This window comes from Eptesicus fuscus, chromosome 7 (assembly GCF_027574615.1).
Source record: "Eptesicus fuscus isolate TK198812 chromosome 7, DD_ASM_mEF_20220401, whole genome shotgun sequence".
Classification (NCBI taxonomy): domain Eukaryota; kingdom Metazoa; phylum Chordata; class Mammalia; order Chiroptera; family Vespertilionidae; genus Eptesicus; species Eptesicus fuscus.
The window spans coordinates 6,583,117-6,603,922 of record NC_072479.1 but is presented as its reverse complement, the minus strand read 5'-3'; the positions used below and the strand labels follow the sequence as shown (position 1 = coordinate 6,603,922).

Genomic DNA, 20,806 nt, shown 5'->3' with positions numbered 1-20,806 from the left:
ATTTCCCCTAAGAACAAGAACAAGACAGATATGCCCTCTTTTAACATTCTTGTTCAACATAGTACTGGAAGTCCTGGCTATAGTGATCAGACAAGAAGAAGAAATAAAAGGCATCCAAATTGGAAGGGAGGAAGTAAAACTCTCACTATTCACAGATGACATGATACTGTGCATAGAAAACCTTAAAGACTCCATCAAAAAACTACTAGCTTTAATAAATGAATTCAGAAACATAGCAGGATACAAAATTAACACCCAAAAATCCATAGCATTTTTATACACTAATAGTGAACTCTGAGAAAGAGAAACTAAAACAACAATCCCATTTACCATTGCAACAAAAAATTTTTTTGAGATATTTAGGAATAAACTTAACCAAGGAGGTAAATGTCATGTACTCGGAAAACTACAGGACTTTAAAAAAAGAGATAGAGGAAATATAAACAAGTGGAAAAATATGCCATGTTCATGCATTGGTAGAATTGACATCATTAAAATGTCCATACCACCCAAAGCAATCTATAGATTCAATTCAATCCCTATTAAAATACCAACTACATATTTCACAGACCTAGAACAAATACTACAAAAATTTATATGGAACCAAAAGAGACCCCAAATAGCTGCAGCAATCTTGAGAACTAAGAGCAAAGTTGGAGGAATCACAATACCAGATATCAAGTTATACTACAAAGCCATTGTACTCAAAACAGCCTGGTACTGGCACAAGAACAGGCATATAGATCAATGGAAAGAAACAGAGAACCCAAGTCACTATGCTCATTTAATATTTGACAAAGGAGGCAAGATCATACATTGGAGAAGAGACAGTCTCTTCAATAAATGGTGTTGGGAAAATTGGACAGGTGCATGCAAAAAAAATGAAACTAGACCTCCAACTTACACCATACACAAGAATAAACTCAAAATGGATAAAAGACTTAAATTTAAGATGTGAAATCATTAAAGTCCTAGAAGAAACTATAGGCTCCAAAATCTCAGACATCACTCATAGCAATATGTTTACCAATACATCTCCTAGGACAATGGAAACTAAGGAGAAAACAAATAAATGGGACTACATGAAAATAAAAAGCTTCTGCACTGCAAAAAAACCATCGTCAAAATAACAAGAGAGCCCACTACATGGGGGAACATATTTGTCAATGATACACCTGATAAGGGGTTAATTTCCAAAATATATACGGAACTCATACAACTTAACAAAAGGAAGACAAACAATCCAATCAAAAAAATGGGCAAAGGACCTAAATAGACACTTCTACAAAGTGGACATACAGAAAGCCAAGAGGCATATGAAAAAATGCTCAAACTCACTACTCATCCAAGAAATGCAAATCGAAACAATGATATATCACCTGTCTCCTGTCAGAATGGCTATCTATCATCAACAAATCAACCAACAACAAGTGTTGGGCGAGGTTGTGGAGAAAAGGAAACCCTAGTACGCTGCTGGTGGGAATGCAGACTGGTGCGACCACTGTGGAAAACGGTATAGAGTTTCCTCAAAAAAATTTAAAATGGAACTCCCATTTGACCCAGTAATCCCACTTCTAAGAATATATCCTAAGAAACCTGAAACACTCATCAGAAAGGATATATGCACCCCTGTGTTCATAGCAGCGCAATTTACAATAGCTAAGACTTGGAAACAGCCTAAGTGTCCATCAGCAGATGAGTGTATAAAAAAACTATGGTACATTTACACAATGGAATACTACATGTCAATAAAAAAGAAAGAACTCTTACCATTTGCAACAGCATGGATGGACCTGGAGAATATTATGCTGAGCAAAATAAGCCAGTCAGAGAAAGAAAAGTATCACATGGTCTCACTCATATGTGGAATCTAATGAACCAAATAAACTGATGATCAATAATAGACCCAGAGTCATAGAAGCCTGAACAGACTGTTGATCCTCAGAGGGAAGGCAGGGGAGGTTGGGTGGGAAGAGATCAACCAATGATCTTGTATGCATATATGCATAACCTGTGGACACAGACAATGGGATGTTGAGGGCCTTGGGGGGGGCAGTAATGGGAGCAGGCTGGAAGAGGTTAATGGTGGGGGGAGGAGAACCTATGTAATACTTTCAACAATAATGATTTTTTAAATGCCCAACTGGACATAAATAAATTATGGTCCAACTAAAATATGGAATATTATGCAAGCATTACATTTTATATTTCCAGAGACTTTTTAATGAGAAAGAGATGTGTTTAAGAGATTATACTTTTTAAAATATTTTCTTACATATATTATTTAATTAGTACTAAAGTTAAATATTACTAATTGCCACTGTTAAGTATTCTTAAATAATAGCATGTATGTAACAGAAAACTAAATAAAACAGAAAAATATATTTTTTAAAAAGAGTTATACTTTTTATTCAGAAATAAACTATATATGGCATGATTTCACTTTCTTTTGAAGGAGAATTATGTATGTGCATATAAAATATATATATATATATGCTTTGTAAAAATACACATAGATTTTAAGAAATAAAATAAAATCAAGCAATGGAATGATGAACATTGGTCCCAGATTATAAGTCCCTGGTTAAGAAGGGGTGCAGAGGATGGGATGAGGTGAAAGTAACCATTTAGTTACATAAAGGTCATTGTCAAGGACATGGCTTTTATTTGGGGAGGTGGGTTCATGGGTTCTTATCCCCTAATCAAAAGTAAAATGAAATAACAATAAATCATGAAAAAAAAGAAAATGTGATACATATATGTAATGGAATTTTACTCAGCCATAAAAAGACACAGTGAAATCTTACATTTGCAACACCATGGATGGACCTAGGGGGTATTATGCTAAGTGAAATAAGTCAGACAGAGAAATAATTCAAATACCATATGATTTCACCCAGCTGGCGTGGCTCAGTGGTTCAGCATTGGCCAATGAACCAGGCGGTCATGGTTCAATCCCGGTCAGGGCATATGCCTGGATTGGAGGCTCAATCCCCAGTGTGGGGTGTGCAGGAGGCAGCCGATCAATGATTCTCTCATCATTTATGTTTCTATCTCTCTCACCTTCTCCTTTCCTCTCTCTCTAAAATTCAATAGAAGCATATTTTTAAAAAATAAAAATAAATAAGTAAAAATATCATATGATTTTACTTACATGTGGAATCTAAAAAACAAAATAAATGAACAAATATAACAGAAATAGACTCAGATATGAGAACAAATTGAGGGTTGCCAGATGAGAGGTGGGCTGAATGAAAAAGATGAAGGGATTAAGAAGTACAAATTGGCGGTTACAAAATAGTCACAGGGATATAAATTACAGCATAGGAAATATAGTCAATAATATTGTAATGACTGTATGGTGCCAGGTGGGTACTGGAAATATTGGGGAATTACTTAATAAAGCATATGATTGTCTAACCACTATGCTGTGCACCTAAAACTAATACAAAATAATATGGAATGTCAACTGAAATTGAAAAAAAAACTTTTTTTAATGTACAGGCCATCAATAATGCTTGGTACCAAGTCAGTCATTTCAGGTCCAGGAAAACAACTACTTTCTGTGTTGGGACAGTTTTTTAAAATGATCCAGAAGCAAAAGTTACGCCCTGCTGCTGTGGCCTCTGCATCGTGCATGACTGGACGGATTTCCTAGCTGCTCTCCCATCTTCTTAACTGCATTTTATCTGTGAAAATGCTGAAATGTTTGCCTAATGCTCTTCTCCTTGGTACCCAGAGTATGTGGAATCTGCTAAAAGCATAGCTCCTACTTTTGCTCCTTCTGAAAACAGTACTACAGTAGGGTTGGGGGCACATCTCTTTTGAAGTTATTTTACTATTAATGGTGTCTTTATTACAGATTTTTAGAAATAGATCATCTATGAAGTGTACCCCAATCAAGTTTTAAAAAACACAATATTACCTACCACACCATACAAAAGTATGTGATCAGTCTACCTATGATGCAATATACGTGACGGTGAAAACAGTATGCTTTTACTACTTTTCTCATCATGTCACCAAATGTTTGGTACCAAAGGATATGAGGGCTTGAGAGTTCATAATGCAAATATTATTTCTAAGTCATGACTAATTGAATGTGTGAAGATGTGAGTAAATTTAGGCATAAAAAATAGCTTATGATATGATTTCAGGGTGAGAGTATGGACAACTTTAACTGGGGAGTACGCAGACGATCTCTGGACAGTCTGGACAAGTGTGACATGAAGCTTCTGGAGGAGCACCAGCTTTCAGGAAGCTCTCCCAGCCTAAACAAAATGAACCACGAGGACTCTGATGAATCGTCTGAGGAGGAGGACCTGGCCACCAGCCAAATCCTAGAGCACTCGGACCTCGTGAGTAAAACTCTCCCACTGTGGGAACTGGCAGACGTGTTTCTGGAACTAGAGCAGTAGCAGTGTCCAGTTGCAGTTAAAGAAACTTCCAGAGCTGCTAAACCAAAACGTGAACCATCATGTGGTGTCAAACTGAATCTCAGTGGCCTCTTCTCTGTAAGTTGTACACGGAAGCAAATGCTGGGTGTTTGTTATACTATTAACAATCTCTGGATGCCATCAGATCTGTTAGGGCCTAGATTTCCCCCAAATAACTTGCATTATGCTGAAACCTTTTAAAAATTCCTCAAATATCTGAAGTTTTAGGAACTATGACAGACATTTTGATGTGGTTATCTGTAAATGTGGGTGTTTGTGTGTTAAGAGTGCTATGCCATCACACCAGGTCGCCAGCTCCCAATTTTAAGTTCTAATAACAGTGAACTATGTACATTAAACAGGACCTATCAACCAACAACTAGCTTGCTCATACAATGGTCTATACTCTCATGGAAAGAAGAATTCGAGCTTTTGTGGAAACATCACACTGTATTTTTCTTTCCTTTGCTTTGTCAACAGATCATGAATCTCTCCCCTTCTGAGGAGGTCAACCCTGTGGAATCGCTCACATCAGCCTGTGAAATGACCCCCGCTGACTCTCATTCCTTTAGCACTAGAATGGCTAGCTTTGACTCTTCTTTGCCTGATACGAATAGTCTTCAGATTTCTGAGGGTTCCAAGGTGAAGAGATTTTGGCAATTATGATTGTAATTTTCTTAAAGGAAATGTCCTTCCAATTTTCTGAGAATTCTTAGGGGGTTGCAAGTAGAGGGTCTACCTTCATCTTTTTCTTTCTTCCTTTTTTTATGTAATTGAGTTTGTGCACCTAAGCCTATGTTTTAAGTTGTTTTATCCTCCTAACTTGAGCCGCCACTTCTTGTTGGTTGTAAGAGATTTGATAGGAGGTCTTCTAAAAATGAAACAGTCTGCATTTTCCATTCAGCATGAACACAGCTGATTAGTTAATGGCAGAACAAACTGGTATATGTCTGAGATCGCTGTGACTGGGAAACTGCTGTTTTTTGTCATGACTTTTATAAAACAATGTGCTGTTGAAGTGTGGGTGTGTGCATGTATTGGAGGAAATTTTTTCCTATGTAGGAACCAATTATACAATTTGTACATTGATTCAAGCCTCGCCTTTTGGCATACTATCAGAATTTTCAGTATTATGAACAAAACAGATTCACCCAAACAGCCCTTGCCAGGCTCTCTGAAGAGAAAAGTAAGTAATGAATACCATTTTCTTATTAATGGTCAGCTTAAAAGAAAAACCTAACAATGTATATTTAATTTAAAGCTTATTTATCAAAATTTCCAGAAAATATCCTCTCCATAAAACTAATTCCCACCTTGTATTCATATATAGGGTATCCCAAAAAAATGTACACACACACTTTGAATAATTACAAAGGCAGTTTTTTAAAATACATTTCATTTTAAAAATTGACCTATCAGCTGTTAAAGTGTGTATATATATTTGTGGGACATTCTGTATGTGCTCTTCAGATTAGAATTTTGTCTTCTCATATTAGACATACCAACATAACCTATTCCTATTAAGATAAAGTTGTCTTTATCTTGAGATTGGTCATAATAATATGTTTGAAAGAGAAAATAAAATAAGAAAAAAATTTATAAAAGTATATTCTTTCTAATACTTCTAATGGAAAAAAGTCATAATGGGGAAAAATGTAATATTCTGTATTCTTTTATGGTTCACTAAAAATGGATCTGAGATCTAGGAAAATCTTACATACTTTAAACCAAGAACAACCAACCAAATTGCATCACCTAAAAATATTGAAACTTAAAGAAAAGTTATTTCTAAGATTGCCCCATTGCAAAGGGACTATGATCAAGGATTCTTAGAATTAGTAGAGCCATTTTTTAGCCAAAAGGGGGGCCAGAAAGAAAATTTATCTGAGATTAAAACTCCAGAATCCTAAAATTAAGAAATTAAATTTCATGGAAAGGACATCACAAAATAAGTGTCAAGTTATTAGCACTTGATGTTTCTCATTCTTAGACTAAGCATTTTTCTATCTTTAATGCTAAGTTATATAGATTGCTCATGAAAAGCATTATCTAAATAATAATATTTTTATGGACACAGAGATATCATCTAATTCTATCAAGGAAAGATTGAGTTTAATTTCTGAAAAGCTATCTCTGTTTAACATAATCTGGTTTCTGCTATGTTTTATATACCTATGATGTTACAAAGAGAAAATAAAAGATATTTTTATAAGAACTCAGGTGTCCTCTAATAGATTAAGTTTATGTACACTAATAACCCAGACCAATCACCCATAGCCAGTATCATTGGCACCACTCCAGTTTTAGAAAGCAGCAAGAAACAGATATGGATAAGCCTCCAAAATCCAGTATTTATGAGCAATTCTTTTAAAGACATGAGACATGCTAATTCCCTAACACATCTTTAAACACCCCTTTTAATTTCCCTATTAATCCTCAATTAAAATACTAAATTGGTGGCAAGATGTCTGTGATAATGCTCTAAATTGTAGACATTTCTATTTTGCCCTGATTTTGTGTTTGTTTTAAGAAAATGATTCACTGAAGCATATATGTGTAATTTCTCTTCTCTTCTAGTCTGTAACCCAGTTGTCTTCCTTCTGCTCATAAAGAAAAGTCAGTTCTACAGCTTTTTTCCATTTTACTTGTTATGACTCCTTCCTGCCCCTCCCTGATCCCAGTTCTACCTGCCCTGCAGCCCTTTCATTTCGCTGCTTGTTCTACATTTTATAGTAACGAGGAAACAGCCCCTCACACGTCAGTGGATCTCAGAGGGTTTTCAGTGTGGAAAGGTCTGTCAGTGTGGCTGCTTAGTGATCACTGTGGAGCATTCATGCTCACTGGATACACTTCTTGAACAGCTACTGTACTGTAACTGAGGGTTCTAAATTCTAATTTCCATAGGTGAGGAGCTCTGTGTTGGAGAGTTATATCTGGATAGGCTGGGGTTGTTCAATGGGAGGCATTCCAAATCCATTGGTGGTATTTCTAACCCCAGCTCCAGCTCTGATGAGATACTAGGCAAGGCCTTTCTCACATGGGGCATAATTTCCTCATCAAATGTGGAGGTCAGAACAGGGGCACTGTGGTCTTTCCAATTTAGCCTCTGTATTCCATAATCATAGTCAAATGTGGTAACCTCCCGAGCCTCTTTGAAAACCATTGTGAAGAAGAATGAAAAGTAAAAAAAGAAGAGTACTTCAGATGGTTCCTGAGTCTGCTTATAGAAATGGATGACATTATAACTAGAAAACAAATGCCCCCAACTTCTGTCACTGTCAGGATTTCAGCCTCTTTTCCTTCAGTTGAACAGACTTGCCCATATATCTTATATATTGTGGGGTCTTTTCTCTATTCATTTTCCAGGCTGAAGCTGTACAGGAGGCGGAGGAGACCACCATACATGAAGATGATCTTTCTACTTCTATCAATGAACTCCCAGCAACTTTTGAATGTAGTGATAGCTTTAGTCTGGATATGACTGAGGCAGAAGAAAAAAGCAACCAAGCCCTGGACCAGTTCACTCTGGCAAGGTAGAGAAGCCCTTGGCAGAAATACGTGGTGCCAGTATGCGTGGCCCGTGGGAGTGCACTCACTCTGACTCAAGTTGAATGTCATACTCACGCTGCTGGGACCTCCTAATGAAGGAGTCCAAACTGACACATAACCTAGAGGGCTCCTAGTGGGTTGGAATCATCCATCTCCAGTAGGGCCTATGTGGAACCAAAAAGGTTCTTATAAAGCCACAGAGTAACAAAAAGCCAATGAGGACATGGTCTTTGTGAGCTTTGAAAATAAGCAAGATTGGCAAGTCTCAGAAATGAGTTCTTTCCATTTTGAACTGAAAGACCAGAACAAGAGGTTCTTTATAAGCTAAATACCTACGCTTTTTCGAGCGGATGGCTTCTAGCCTCATATTTCTGAAACGAGTGAGATATAGTCAGCGAATACAAATGGGGAAAAATTTAAAGAGGAATAGAGATGTAAACCCTAATGTGGCATCTAGACTAAATCACAGGCTACAGGCTTACTTCAGGAGAAGAAAATCAGAATTCTAAAATCACTCCTCTGAACATTGAAAATAAGTAAAATCTTCTGATATGGCTAGACAAAGGGCCCCTGTTACAGTGGCCAGTATCCCCTCACCAAAGAGCTTATGGTAATGCCCAGAGGAAGATCTGCCTTTTAACCTTTGTTCATAATCTCTCCTTTCTTCATTCCTCTCTGCATTCCTCTTTCCTTTCCTCCTTCCACTTTTCTTCTGGGCATTTATGCATTTGCCCTCGTTAAGGAAAAGATAAAAGATTCAAATTTTTTGTTCTAATTTTTCACAATGAAAAATGCCAAGAACTGAAAGGGCACAGAAAAGCATGTTACTGTGTCTTGAGAGTGGCCATCTAGACATGTGAGAGAGAGTTGCTGAAGGCTAAAAGAGGAACCAAATCTGTAGAAAGGAATCAAAATTGGAAGAATCACAGAAATTCTAGAAGTAAAAATTCTATTTTCTGGAATCTCAGAGACCTTTGAATGAAAGCCAAATTCCCAGAGCATACCTCAAACAAAGGAATGGACAGAGTAGGACCCCTCATGAGGCTGACTCAGGAATAGCACTTACACCACACTGTAAGGAAGGACATCACTTCTTGACACAGTCATCATTTCTTCCAGCTTTGGAGAAGGTGACAGGAGAGTCTCTCCCCCGCCCTCACCCTTCTTCTCGGCCATCCTTGCTGCGTTTCAGCCTGCAGCCTGTGACGATGCAGAGGAAGCCTGGCGCAGCCACATCAACCAGCTCATGTGCGACTCCGATGGCTCCTGTGCTGTGTACACGTTTCACGTGTTCTCTTCCTTGTTTAAGGTACCATGCTCACCTCAAGTCAAAACAGTTGGGCTCTCTTGGGAGCCAGCTAACTTCTCATTTAAGAAGGGATTGCTGTTTAGTTCTGGGTTTATACTATTTTCTCCTCCAAACATCCATCTCTCTCTCTCTCTCTCTCTCTCTCTTTCCCCTCTGACTTCATCCTTTCTTCTGTTCAACCTTAATCTATTCAACCTTCTCACACTGGTATTGTGAAGATCTTGCCCTCAAATAACCAAGGGGGTGAGGGCATGAGCGGGGGGTGGGGGAGCAATGGGGGGATAAGGACACATAAGTAATACCTTAATCAATAAAGAAAAAAAAATGACTTAGGCTGCCATGATGTCCTGCTCACTTCTTACATTCTGGCCTTTATTGGTGCCATGAATCCCAGGCCACCATGATATCAGGACCATTAAGTGAAATCTTCCTCCAAGCCCCTCCACCATTTCTGCTTTTCTCTGAGACCTCTCCTGCATTTTTTTTCTCCTTTATCTGTGTTTTTCCTTTCTTTGTCTTTTATCCCCCCTAAGAATTCCTTAAACATGCTAGGGGTGGCTATGAACAATTGCTTATTTCCCTTAGCTGATTCTAAACAGATGGGAGGTCATCATTTGAGTCTGCTGTGTGAACCACAGCCCATCTAGTCCCTATAATGCCCTTGTGCAAATTGGAACCAATGTCCCTCCCACCAGAGGGTTGCAGTACCAGATGTGGCCAGCAGGGGGAGAGGCTGGATTTCACACACACACACTAGCCAGGTACCTGGGGATCTTAGACACACAGCTACATATAAGTGTCTCTTGTGTGGGGCACCTTCAGATTCAACTTGTTAGCTTCAAGCACATTTAAAAATGACTCAACTACAGAGATGACAAGAACTCAACTTCTGGTTGGTGCTTAAAAGTTTATTTTTATGCCTGCCCATCTCTGACTTGCAAAATTGTATTTGTCTTACTCTGAACATTTACTCTCCAAATTTCATCAAATGTTGGCAGAGGTGGGAGACAACCGAAGAAGAGAAAAGGTGCCTTGTTAGGAAGAAGCTCAAAGGTCTTTAAGCATCATTGTAGTTAACTAGCCTTGTGTGCTGTGTTTAAAGCAGATATTGACTCAGCCATGAAGATGAGGTCATAGTTGAAGATTTACTGACATGGAAACATGGTTACCATATAGTTTAAAAGAAAACTGGTGTTAAATATATATATAGAATACTGATCCTCTTTTTAATGCCTAGAAAATAATGAAGATTATACACTAGCATTTCATTGTAGTTTATTTGGGGTAATGAAATTATGGTTGTCTTTTATTTCTTCTTTTTACTTTATTTCAAGTTCCTATTTTCCTATAATGAAAATGCTTTTCTTGAATTATTTTCAGAAAAGCATTTTTCTTAACTTTATTTTTAATAATGCATAAAACAGAACTGCCACTGATAATACAAGGAAAAAAATGGAAAATAACTATGCAGTTCCAACTTTGAATGGACATGAATAATTGATAGATAAGTGGGGACATGAGTTAGAACCCAACTATACATTGTTAGATGTTGAGTTCTGTAGAGTATATCAGAGACAGGGACGATGACTTGGTTAGACTCAGGGATGAGCCCTCTAACCACCTTCAGAAAGAGCAATGGCAAGAAAATAAGGAACTATATAAGAAGTACAAAATGAATAAACTGGAATCATCTGCCTTAAATCATTTTAAATTCAAGAAGTTGTCATTTAGTTAATATAAAAGCAAAATATATTTTTCAGCCCAGAGGCCCTTTATATGACCCATTTTTGGTAAATTTTAGACCATGGTTACTCACTGAGTGTTATTTGTGCTGCTGTCTCTCAAGTTTTTCAATTTACTTTCAGTGGAACCTATAAGAAGTTTAAGTGGACAAACTAAGATTGTGTTTGAGATTAACTGGGGACTATAAGAGCTTCCAGGCTTAAGACAGAAAACAATTGGCTGCTTAAAGATAAAAATTCCAGAAACACCCTAACATTAAACCAGATTGAAATTTAAGAACAAACTACCAGAAAGCTACCATTTGAGGTCAATTTCATTGTTAAGGGTTCAAAAGCAAAGTAATTTCTTATTTAGATTTTTAAATAATGGTGAATAATGCATATCTAAGTTTGGCTGTTGTAGTAACTTTGTCTTATTTAGTTACTAGACTATTCATGCTCAATTTTATAGTTCTGAGCAATACTTTTCTCTTCACTTAGAGAAGTTATCTCCTCTTGTACCTGAACTATCCTCCAAATTACATGCAAATCCCTGATTCTTTGTCATGTCGGTGAGTGAAGCCTCCTTATGTCCCTTCTCCTATTCCCTGGGCAGGTAATGGTGTCTTTCTTTGACGACCCAGTAGCTGGCACCTTCACTAGCACACAATATGTGCTCAGTAAATGTAAGAAGAATGAACAGAAATGTAGCTTAATGGAAATCTTAAACTTACAGCTTCTGATTTAATGTCAATAAACCAACAGGCTGTTACATGAGCTGGGAGATGGGACTGGGCCCCTGCAGGTGGTACATTAGGTTTGGATTTCTTTTTTCATCATTGTATTGATGAATCCCCATGGAGTTTATCTGAAATAATAATACAAATGTGTACTTCCTGTTTTGGTTTTAATATTATATATAGCCTTAAGAACTTTCTTAACTACTACCAAATACCATGTGATTGAAGGCAATCACAGTATCAAAATGTGCTAGAATTGAAATACATTTCAGACATGGAGTCTATTAATCTCCTGTCATGTCCTCACCATGTCTGTTTACTATTTTCCAACATTCTTCTGTGTATATGAACACCACATTTTCCTGTATTTCAGTGGGTTTTAGAGGAAGCAGAGAGGAAGTAATTGAAAAAATAATTTCATTTTAAAAGCAAGGAAATGGCTTCTAATGATTCAGTTTGGACATCTTTCCAAGTGTCTTGGTCAGTATATTTCCTTCCAGCTATTCCTGTGTTAGAATATTGTCATTACATCACACAGTGCCACCAAATTATAGGATGTGTTCATATGAAATTCAGGAGGACAAAACTGAATTTATGTTCCTTAAATAGCACCTGCCTTTTTATGTGACTCTAAAGTTCCCTGGAAGATACAGCTTCTCAGTACAATAAATAATAAATTCAGATTTCACCTTATCCTTAGGTAAAATGAGAACCCCAAACTGTTTGGGGGACCTGAATCCCACTCCCAGCTCTGCCACTATACTAGCTGTTGTGATGCTAGACATGGCATCTCCCAATACTTTCTCTTTAACATTCTGTCAGGGTTTTTGTTTTTGTTTCGCACAGAAAGGGAATGTAACAAAATAAAGACAGATGTATGTTATGTATTATACCAGGATTTCTAGATAGAAAAAATAAATAATATGCAACATGGTTGGCATTTACCTAGCATAACGTATAACAAACTGCTGTGGCTTTGGGGCCATGCAAATTTTTCCATAACCAGGAAGATCAGCTTTACCATAGATGAGATTCTACAACTCAAAAAGTATGAGACCTCTTTGGAGAAAGTCAATGCTTAGGATTGGAATTATTTTTTCGTTAATTATTTTGTTCTTTTGGTTAAAGATATTGTGTGTTAGATATTGGGAGACTAAAAATGTCCTCATTGGGGCACTGACACAGGCACAGTGAATCAGACTTTTTCTAATTCTAGTTTTTTTTTTTCAGGCAATACAGGAGGAACCATAACTTTTAGGAAGTGTTACACATTTCTGGGAGGAATGTGAATGCTGGAGTCAGGCTCACCCTTATACTATTACTTACTAGTTGCATGAGCTTTAAGCAAGTAACTTCACCTCTCTTTTTTTTTTTTAAATAAATCTTTATTGTTCAGATTATTACAGATGTTCCTCTTTTTCCCCCCATAGCTCCCCTCCACCTGATTCACCCCCACTCCCATGCCCTTATCCCCCGCCACTGTCCTCATCCATAGGTGTAAGATTTTTGTCCAATCTCTTCCCGCACCTCTCACGCCCCCTTCCCCCTGAGAATTGTCAGTCCACTCCCTTTCTATGCCCCTGATTCTATTATATTCACCAGTTTATTCTGTTCATCAGTTTTTTTATTGACTTGATTTTTAGATTCACTTGTTGATAGATATGTATTTGTTGTCACTTTGTTGTTCAAAATTTTTCTTTACCTTTTTCTTCTTCTTCCTCTTCTTAAAGAATACCCTTCAGCATTTCATATAATCCTGGTTTGGTGGTGATGAACTCCTTTAGCTTGTTCTTTTCTGTGAAGCTCTTTATCTGACCTTCAATTCTAAATGATTGCTTTGCTGGGTAGAGTCATCTTGGATGTAGGTTCTTGCTGTTCATCACTTTGAATATTTCTTGCCACTCCCCTTCTGGCCTGCATAGTTTCTGTTGAGAAATCAGCTGACAGTCGTATGGGTACTCCCTTGTAGGTAACTAACTGTTTTTCTCTTGCTGCTTTCAAGATTCTCTCTTTGTCTTTTGCTCTTGGCATTTTAATTATGATGTGTCTTGGTGTGGTTCTCTTTGGATTCCTTTTGTTTGGGGTTCTCTTCACTTCCTGGATTTGTAAGTCTATTTCTTTCACCAGGTAGGGAAAGTTTTCTGTCATTATTTCTTCTAATAGGTTTTCAAAATTTTGCTCTCTCTCTTCTTCTGGCACCCCCATAATTCAGATGTTGGTACGCTTGAAGTTGTACCGGAGGCTCCTTACACTATCTTCATATTTTTGGATTCTTTTTTCTTTTTGTTTTTCTGGTTGGGTGTTTTTTGCTTCCTCATATTTCACATCTTTGGTTTGATTCTTGGGGTCCTAAAGTCTACTATTGGATTTCTGTATATTATTCTTTATTTCAGACAGTGTATGCTTAATTTCTGACTGGTCCTTTTCCATTTTTTTTGGCATTCTCATTAAGATCCTTGAAGGTCACACTAAGTTCCTCAGAAGTCTCATTAAGTTTCTCAGCGGTTTCTAGAAGTTTCTTGAGTAACCTTATAACTGTGGTTTTGAACTCTATATCCAGTAGTTTGCTTTCCTCCATTTCTTTCATTTGTGACATGTTTCTTTTTCTCCACATTTTGGCTGCTTCCCTGTGTTGATAGAGTGACTTTGTGTGGTAGGTGACCTATAGGGTCCAGTGGCTCAGCCTCCCCAATCACCTGAGGTGGACAATCTTGGTGTACCCCTTTGTGGGCTGGGTGCACAGTCTTGTTGTAGTTAAGTCTTTTTTTTTAAATATATTTTTTATTGATTTTTCACAGAGAGAAAGGGAGAGGGATAGAGAGCTAGAAACATCGATGAGAGAGATACATCGACCAGCTGCCTCCTGCACACCCCCCACCAGGGATGTGCCCACAACCAATGTGCATGCCCTTGACCGGAATCGAACCTGGGACCTTTCAGCCCGCAGACCGACGCTCTATCCACTGAGCCAAACCAGTTTCGGCTTAAGTCTTGATTGCTATTGGTACACTGGGAGGAATTGACCTCCAGGCCAATTGGCTGTGAGGGTCAGCTGTGTCTATAATGGAAGAACTGCTGTGCTGGGGACACCCTTATGGGGCAGGATTTGCTTCAGTGGGGCTTTGGTGCTCACTGAGTCTGCCTCTTGAGTGTGTCCCTTATGTATGTGAGGAGTTGAAATCTGGTGTCATCTCACACTGACCACTAGGTACACTGGCTTCTGGATCTCCAAGGATGTGCAAGTCAGCTACTGTCTGAGGCCACCCAGCAGGAGCTACAGCAAGATCTTCAGATTTCTCCTCTTTGTTTAGGGTTTGGAAGTTTTGGAGCTCTCTGCCCCAAATGCAATTTGTTAGGTTAAGCTGCGAAAGGGCAGGCCATTCATATGCAAAAGCTGCTGCGCACAGTTTGGGTGGGTTTGTAAATTGGGTGGGGTGGGGTCTCAGGGACTCACCAGGGCATAGCAAACAGCGATGGCTGCCAGTCAGTCATCTCTGCATCTCCGTGTTTCTGCGTCCCAGTGCAGTAAACAATGATTCCTGCGAGCACCTCTCTGCTTTTCCGCACCTCTGCACCTACTACCCAGTCTCAATGAGCTTTTTTCTTTCCTTCTAGTTGTAGAACTTCTACTGAGCCAGCTTTCCTGTGGTTCTGGGTGATAGTCGTTTTGTCTTTTAGTTGTACTTTTGGTGTGGTTGTGAGAGGCAGCACATACAGGTGTATACCTTATGCCACCATCTTGGTTTCTCAACTTCACCTCTCTTAACCTCAGTTTCATCACCTGGTTGTGAGGACTAATGAGTTCATGAAGACAGTGCTATAGGACAGAGTTAGGCATTTAATCAGACACACTCCCAGGGGAGATATTATTCTAGGTCCCAGGTAGCATTTACTCCTTCCTACTCCAGAAGCTTAAATGGCACTATTTCAGCTTTGTCTCAGGGAGCTGTGACCTTGGGAAACAGAAAGGAGTTCCATTTTGTAACCTTTTTGTCTCACCCACATTGATGTAACCTGACTAAGTCCTCATTGATCTGACAGACAAGCGAGGAGGACCCAACTGCTGATCAACACTGGCCACCAGCCCAAAGGAAAACCACACTTATTGGAATGACTCCATGAGCATCTGTATGTAGGGAAGTGACATTTTAGGAAGAATCTTTGTCCATACTGCATCATTATTTACTTCACACAAATTTTCACTCTATTCCCATTCCTTCCTGGCCACACTCACTGAGGACCTAGGCTCATTTGACATTTTTATCAATTTTTTTAAAAAATTCTAGTCCATAAGTTAAACCTTTACAAATAATAACTATTTTGCCTTTCAGAATATTCAAAAAAGGTTCTGCTTTCTAACCTGTGATGCGGCCAGTTACCTTGGAGACAACCTCAGGGGGATCGGGTCCAAGTTTGTCAGCTCCTCCCAGATGCTCACCTCATGTTCCGAGTGCCCCACACTTTTCGTGGATGCTGAGACTGTGAGTGTCCCAGTCCTTCTCTGGAGGCCAATGGCCTGTCCAGATTCCAGTGTGAATGACAGAGGGGTTTGTTTGTGTTGTGGTTTGTCTGAGTGACACTTTCATTGTTTCTGAGCAGCAATTGGTTGTGATGTGACTCCCACAGGCTTGAGTGGGCACAGTAATGAAGGTGCAATGCCAGCCCAAGCCAAGGCAAATAATTAGAGATAATCAAAAGAAAGCTCCTTCCCCATTAAAATACCAACGGCATATTTCACAGACCTAGAACGAACTTTCCAAAAATTCATCTGGAATAAAAAAGACCCCGAATAGCCGCAGCAATCCTGAGAAAGAAGAACAAAGTAGGTGGGATCTCAATACCAGATATCAAGCTGTATTACAAAGCCACTGTTCTCAAAACAGCCTGGTACTGGCACAAGATCAGACACATAGATCAATGGAATAGAATAGAGAACCCAGATATCGACCCAAACCACTATGCTCAATTAATATTCGACAAAGGAGGCATGACCATACAATGGAGTCAAGACAGTCTCTTCAATAAATGATGTTGGGAAAACTGGACAGATACATGCAAAAAAATGAAACTAGACCACCAACTTACACCATACACAAAAATAAACTCAAAATGGATAAAGGACTTAAACGTAAGACAGGAAACCATAAAAATACTAGAGGAATCCACAGGCAGCAAAATCTCAGACATATGCCGAAGCAACTTCTTCACTGATACTGCTCCTAGGGCAATGGAAACTAAAGAGAAAATAAACAAATGGCACTACATCAAAATAAATAGCTTCTGCAAAGCAAAAGAAACCATCAACAAAACAAGAAAGCCCACTGCATGGGAGAACATATTTGACAATGTTATCACTGATAAGGGCTTAATCTCCAACATTTACAGGGAACTCATACAACTTAACAAAAGGAAGATAAACTACCCAATCAAATAATTGGCAACTGACCTAAATAGATACTTTTCGAAAGAAGACAGAAGGAAGGTCAAGAGGCATATGAAAACATGCTCAAAGTCACTAATCATCCAAGAGATGCAAATCAAAACGACAATGCGGTACCATCTCACACCTGTCAGAATGGCTATCATCAACAAATCAACAAACAACAAATGCTGGCGAGGATGTAGAGAAAAAGGAACCCTCAGTGCACTGCTGGTGGGAATGTAGACTGGTGTAGCCACTGTGGAGAACAGTATGGAGTTTCCTCAAAAAACTAAAAATGGAACTCCCATTTGACCCAGTGATCCCACTTCTAGGAATATATCCCAAGAAGCTAGAAACCCCACTCAGAAAGGATATATGCACCCCTATGTTCATAGCAGCACAATTTATAATAGCTAAGATATGGAAACAGCCTAAGTGCCCATCAGCAGATGAGTGGATTAAAAACCTTTGGTACATCTACACAATGGAATAATATGCTGCGGTAAATAAAGAAGGAGTTCTCACAATTTGCAACAGCATGGATGGAACTGGAGAGCATTATGCTAAGTGAAATAAGCCAGTCAGAGAAAGATAAATATCACATGATCTCACTCATTTATGGAATATAATGAACAACATAAACTGATGAACAAAAATAGATTCAGAGACAGAGAAACATTGATCAGACCATCAAACCTCAGAGGGAAGGTAGGGGAGGGTGGGGGTAAGGGGGAGAGATCAACCAAAGGACTTGTATACATGCATATAAGCCTAACCAATGGATACAGACAACAGGGGGGTGACGTCATGAGTGAGGGCGGGGGGGATAGGAGAGTTATGGGGGAATAAGGACACATATGTAACACCTTAATCAATAAAGAAATTTTAAAAAGAAAAAAAGAAAAGAAAGCTCCAGGTCAGAGGAATGGTGGCATGAGAGAGCCCCTTGGCCACTCCCCCTGAAATTTCAACAAGTAAACCAACTGTAATTCAACAAAGAATTATCTGCTCAATACAGAGGCACGCCTGAGAGACCAGTGCATTGAAATATCTAAAAGTGGAAAACTGGGAATAAGCAGGGAAACGAGAAGGGAGGAAAGCTCTGATGGCCCACAGATGCAGCCTTGAGGCTGGGAGCTCACAGCTCATCCTGAAGAGTGGAGGAAGCCAGTGGTAGCAGGCACTTCCTTCGGCCAGGAGGAACAGGGAGCTACAGTGGGAAGACCAGCAGGGCAAGCTATGAATGGATTAAAGAGTGACTAAGGCAGCAGATGCCTGACAGAGCATGGAGTTTTGCCATGTGGCTTTCCACTGTGGGGCTGGGAAGAGTTGTTTCAAACAAACAAACAAAAAAAAACAGAACCACAGAGCCCTGCCACCACTTGTATTCCCAAAACTTTCCCCCCATTGTCCTTGGAATTGGGTCAAGGAGCATATTATCTGTAACCCAAGAACTACTTCAGTACAAGGACTGTTTCCCTCTGTGACTAATCTCCAGGTGGAGTGCTTGGGTTGTGACCCCACAGAGGTCAGGGGTCACCATTATGGTGAAGGCAAAACAAAATCTATCCCCAAGCAGCACTGCTATATTATCTTATGGAAGCCATGGAGGTCACGACTGGGACATCACAGAGGTAAAAAATCTTGCAATTAAGCACAATTTACTGGAAAATAATATACAGACAGAGATATATGCATAGGTAAAGGAAAACAGCAAATACCATGAACAACTGCAGTAATGAGAATAACCAGAAAGAAAAGGAAAAATCCCCAGAAAGCAAGCTGGAACTCATGGAAATATGTAATATAAATGACAGAGATTTCAAAATTGCAGTTCTGAAAATACTCAACAAGATGCAAGAAAATACAGACAGGCAATTCAATGCACTCAGAAAACAAATCAATGAACAAAATGAGTACTTTACTGAGGGGATTGAAACTTTAAAAAAGAACCAATTAGAAATCCTGAACTGAAGCATAAAATTAAGGAGATTAAGAGTGAACTACTGAACATAGAAAACAGCCAAGCAAGTGGAGGAAAGAATTAGTGATATTAAAGATATCTAGAAATGAAATGACAAAGAGGGAAGAAGAAAGAGACCTGAGCATAAAGAAAAATGAAAGAGCTCTATGAGGACTATTTGACTCCATCAGAAAAAAAGCAATATGAGAATAATAGGCATTCCAGAGGAGGAAGAAGAGGGAGCAAGGAACAGAGAGTATATTCAAACAAATGGTGGATGGAAACTTTCCAAACCTATGGAAAGAACTAGATCTTCAACTCCAAGAAGCAAACAGAACACCTAGATACCTCAATCCAAAGAGGCCCTCTCCAATTTGTATTAAAACTATCAAAAATTAATGACAGAGAAAAAATTCTCAAAGCATCCAAAAAAAGGAAGGAAGTAACCTACAAATGAACACCCATCAGAATTTCATTCCACTTCTCAGCAGATACTCTATAAGACAGAAGAGAGTGGAACCAAATATTTAAATGTCTGAAAGAGAGAAATTAACAACTATGAATAATATATCCAGTAAAATTATTCCTTAAATATGAAGGAGAAATAAGGTGCCCCCAGACATACAGAAGCTGAGGGATTTTATCACCAGAAAACCTCCATTGCAGAATTACTCAAGGGAGTTATTCTACCTAAAACAAAGAACATAAGGTCACAACACTACAAGTAAGATCACCAAAAAACTTACAGCATAAACAGGGATAATTTGCAACAACAAGAACATGAAAGGGAAGGGGGTTACGGTCTGAACTGGCAAAGGAAGATGAAGACCAGATGCATTCAAAAGGGAAAACACTATAATATATATGCAACTTTATTTTTTGTAAAACTAATGATAGCCACACATAAAATCCCCAAACCAGGACATACAGCTTTAAAAAAAGAGGAAACAAAGGAAAGAAGTATAGAATACCACCGAACAAAAACAACACACAGAAACACAAAGGAAAAGAACCAATGGAGGCACAGAACTAGCAGGAAACAACATATAAAATGGCTATAGGAAATTTTCATACATCAATAATTACCCTAAATGTAAAAAGGCTGAATTCACCAATAAAGAGGCACAGAGTAGCAAAGTGGATCAAAAAACAAAACCCAACCATATGCTGTCTATAAAAGACACATCTAAGCTGCAAAGACAAAGGCAGATTCAGTTAAAGGGTGGAATTTTCTAAGCAAATAACATCCACAGAAAAGCAGATGTAGCTATAGTTATATCATACAAAATATAATTAAAGATAACAAGAGACAAAAATGAACACTTTGTAATGATAAAGGGAACACTACATCAAGAAAACATAACACTTCTTATATGCACCCAACCAGGGAACACCAAATATATAAAACCACTACTCACAGAACTAAAGGGAGAAACAGATCATAACACAATCATAGTTGGGGATCTAGACAGTTCTAGACAGATCAGAAAAACAGAAAATAAATAAAGAAATATTAGCCTTAAATGAAACATTGGACCAAATGGACATAATTGACATTTACAGAACCTTAATCCAAGAACATCAGAGTATACATTCTTCTCTAGTGCACATGGAACATTCTCAAAGATGGACCTACATCTTTGGTGAATATAATGCAAAAATCCTA

General features: G+C 38.5%; 1 protein-coding gene across 2 annotated transcripts in view; it reads left to right on the top strand.

The window, feature by feature from the left end:
- The window catches only part of FRY (FRY microtubule binding protein), a 407,062-nt gene that overhangs the window by 332,682 nt on the left and 53,574 nt on the right, over nt 1-20,806 (top strand). For both annotated transcript variants that reach the window (XM_054718725.1, XM_054718726.1), the window contains 5 exons: nt 4,158-4,358; nt 4,917-5,078; nt 7,803-7,969; nt 9,105-9,294; nt 16,087-16,236. In XM_054718725.1, the coding sequence (XP_054574700.1) occupies nt 4,158-4,358; nt 4,917-5,078; nt 7,803-7,969; nt 9,105-9,294; nt 16,087-16,236 (870 nt within the window). The remainder of the gene's footprint in view (nt 1-4,157; nt 4,359-4,916; nt 5,079-7,802; nt 7,970-9,104; nt 9,295-16,086; nt 16,237-20,806) is intronic.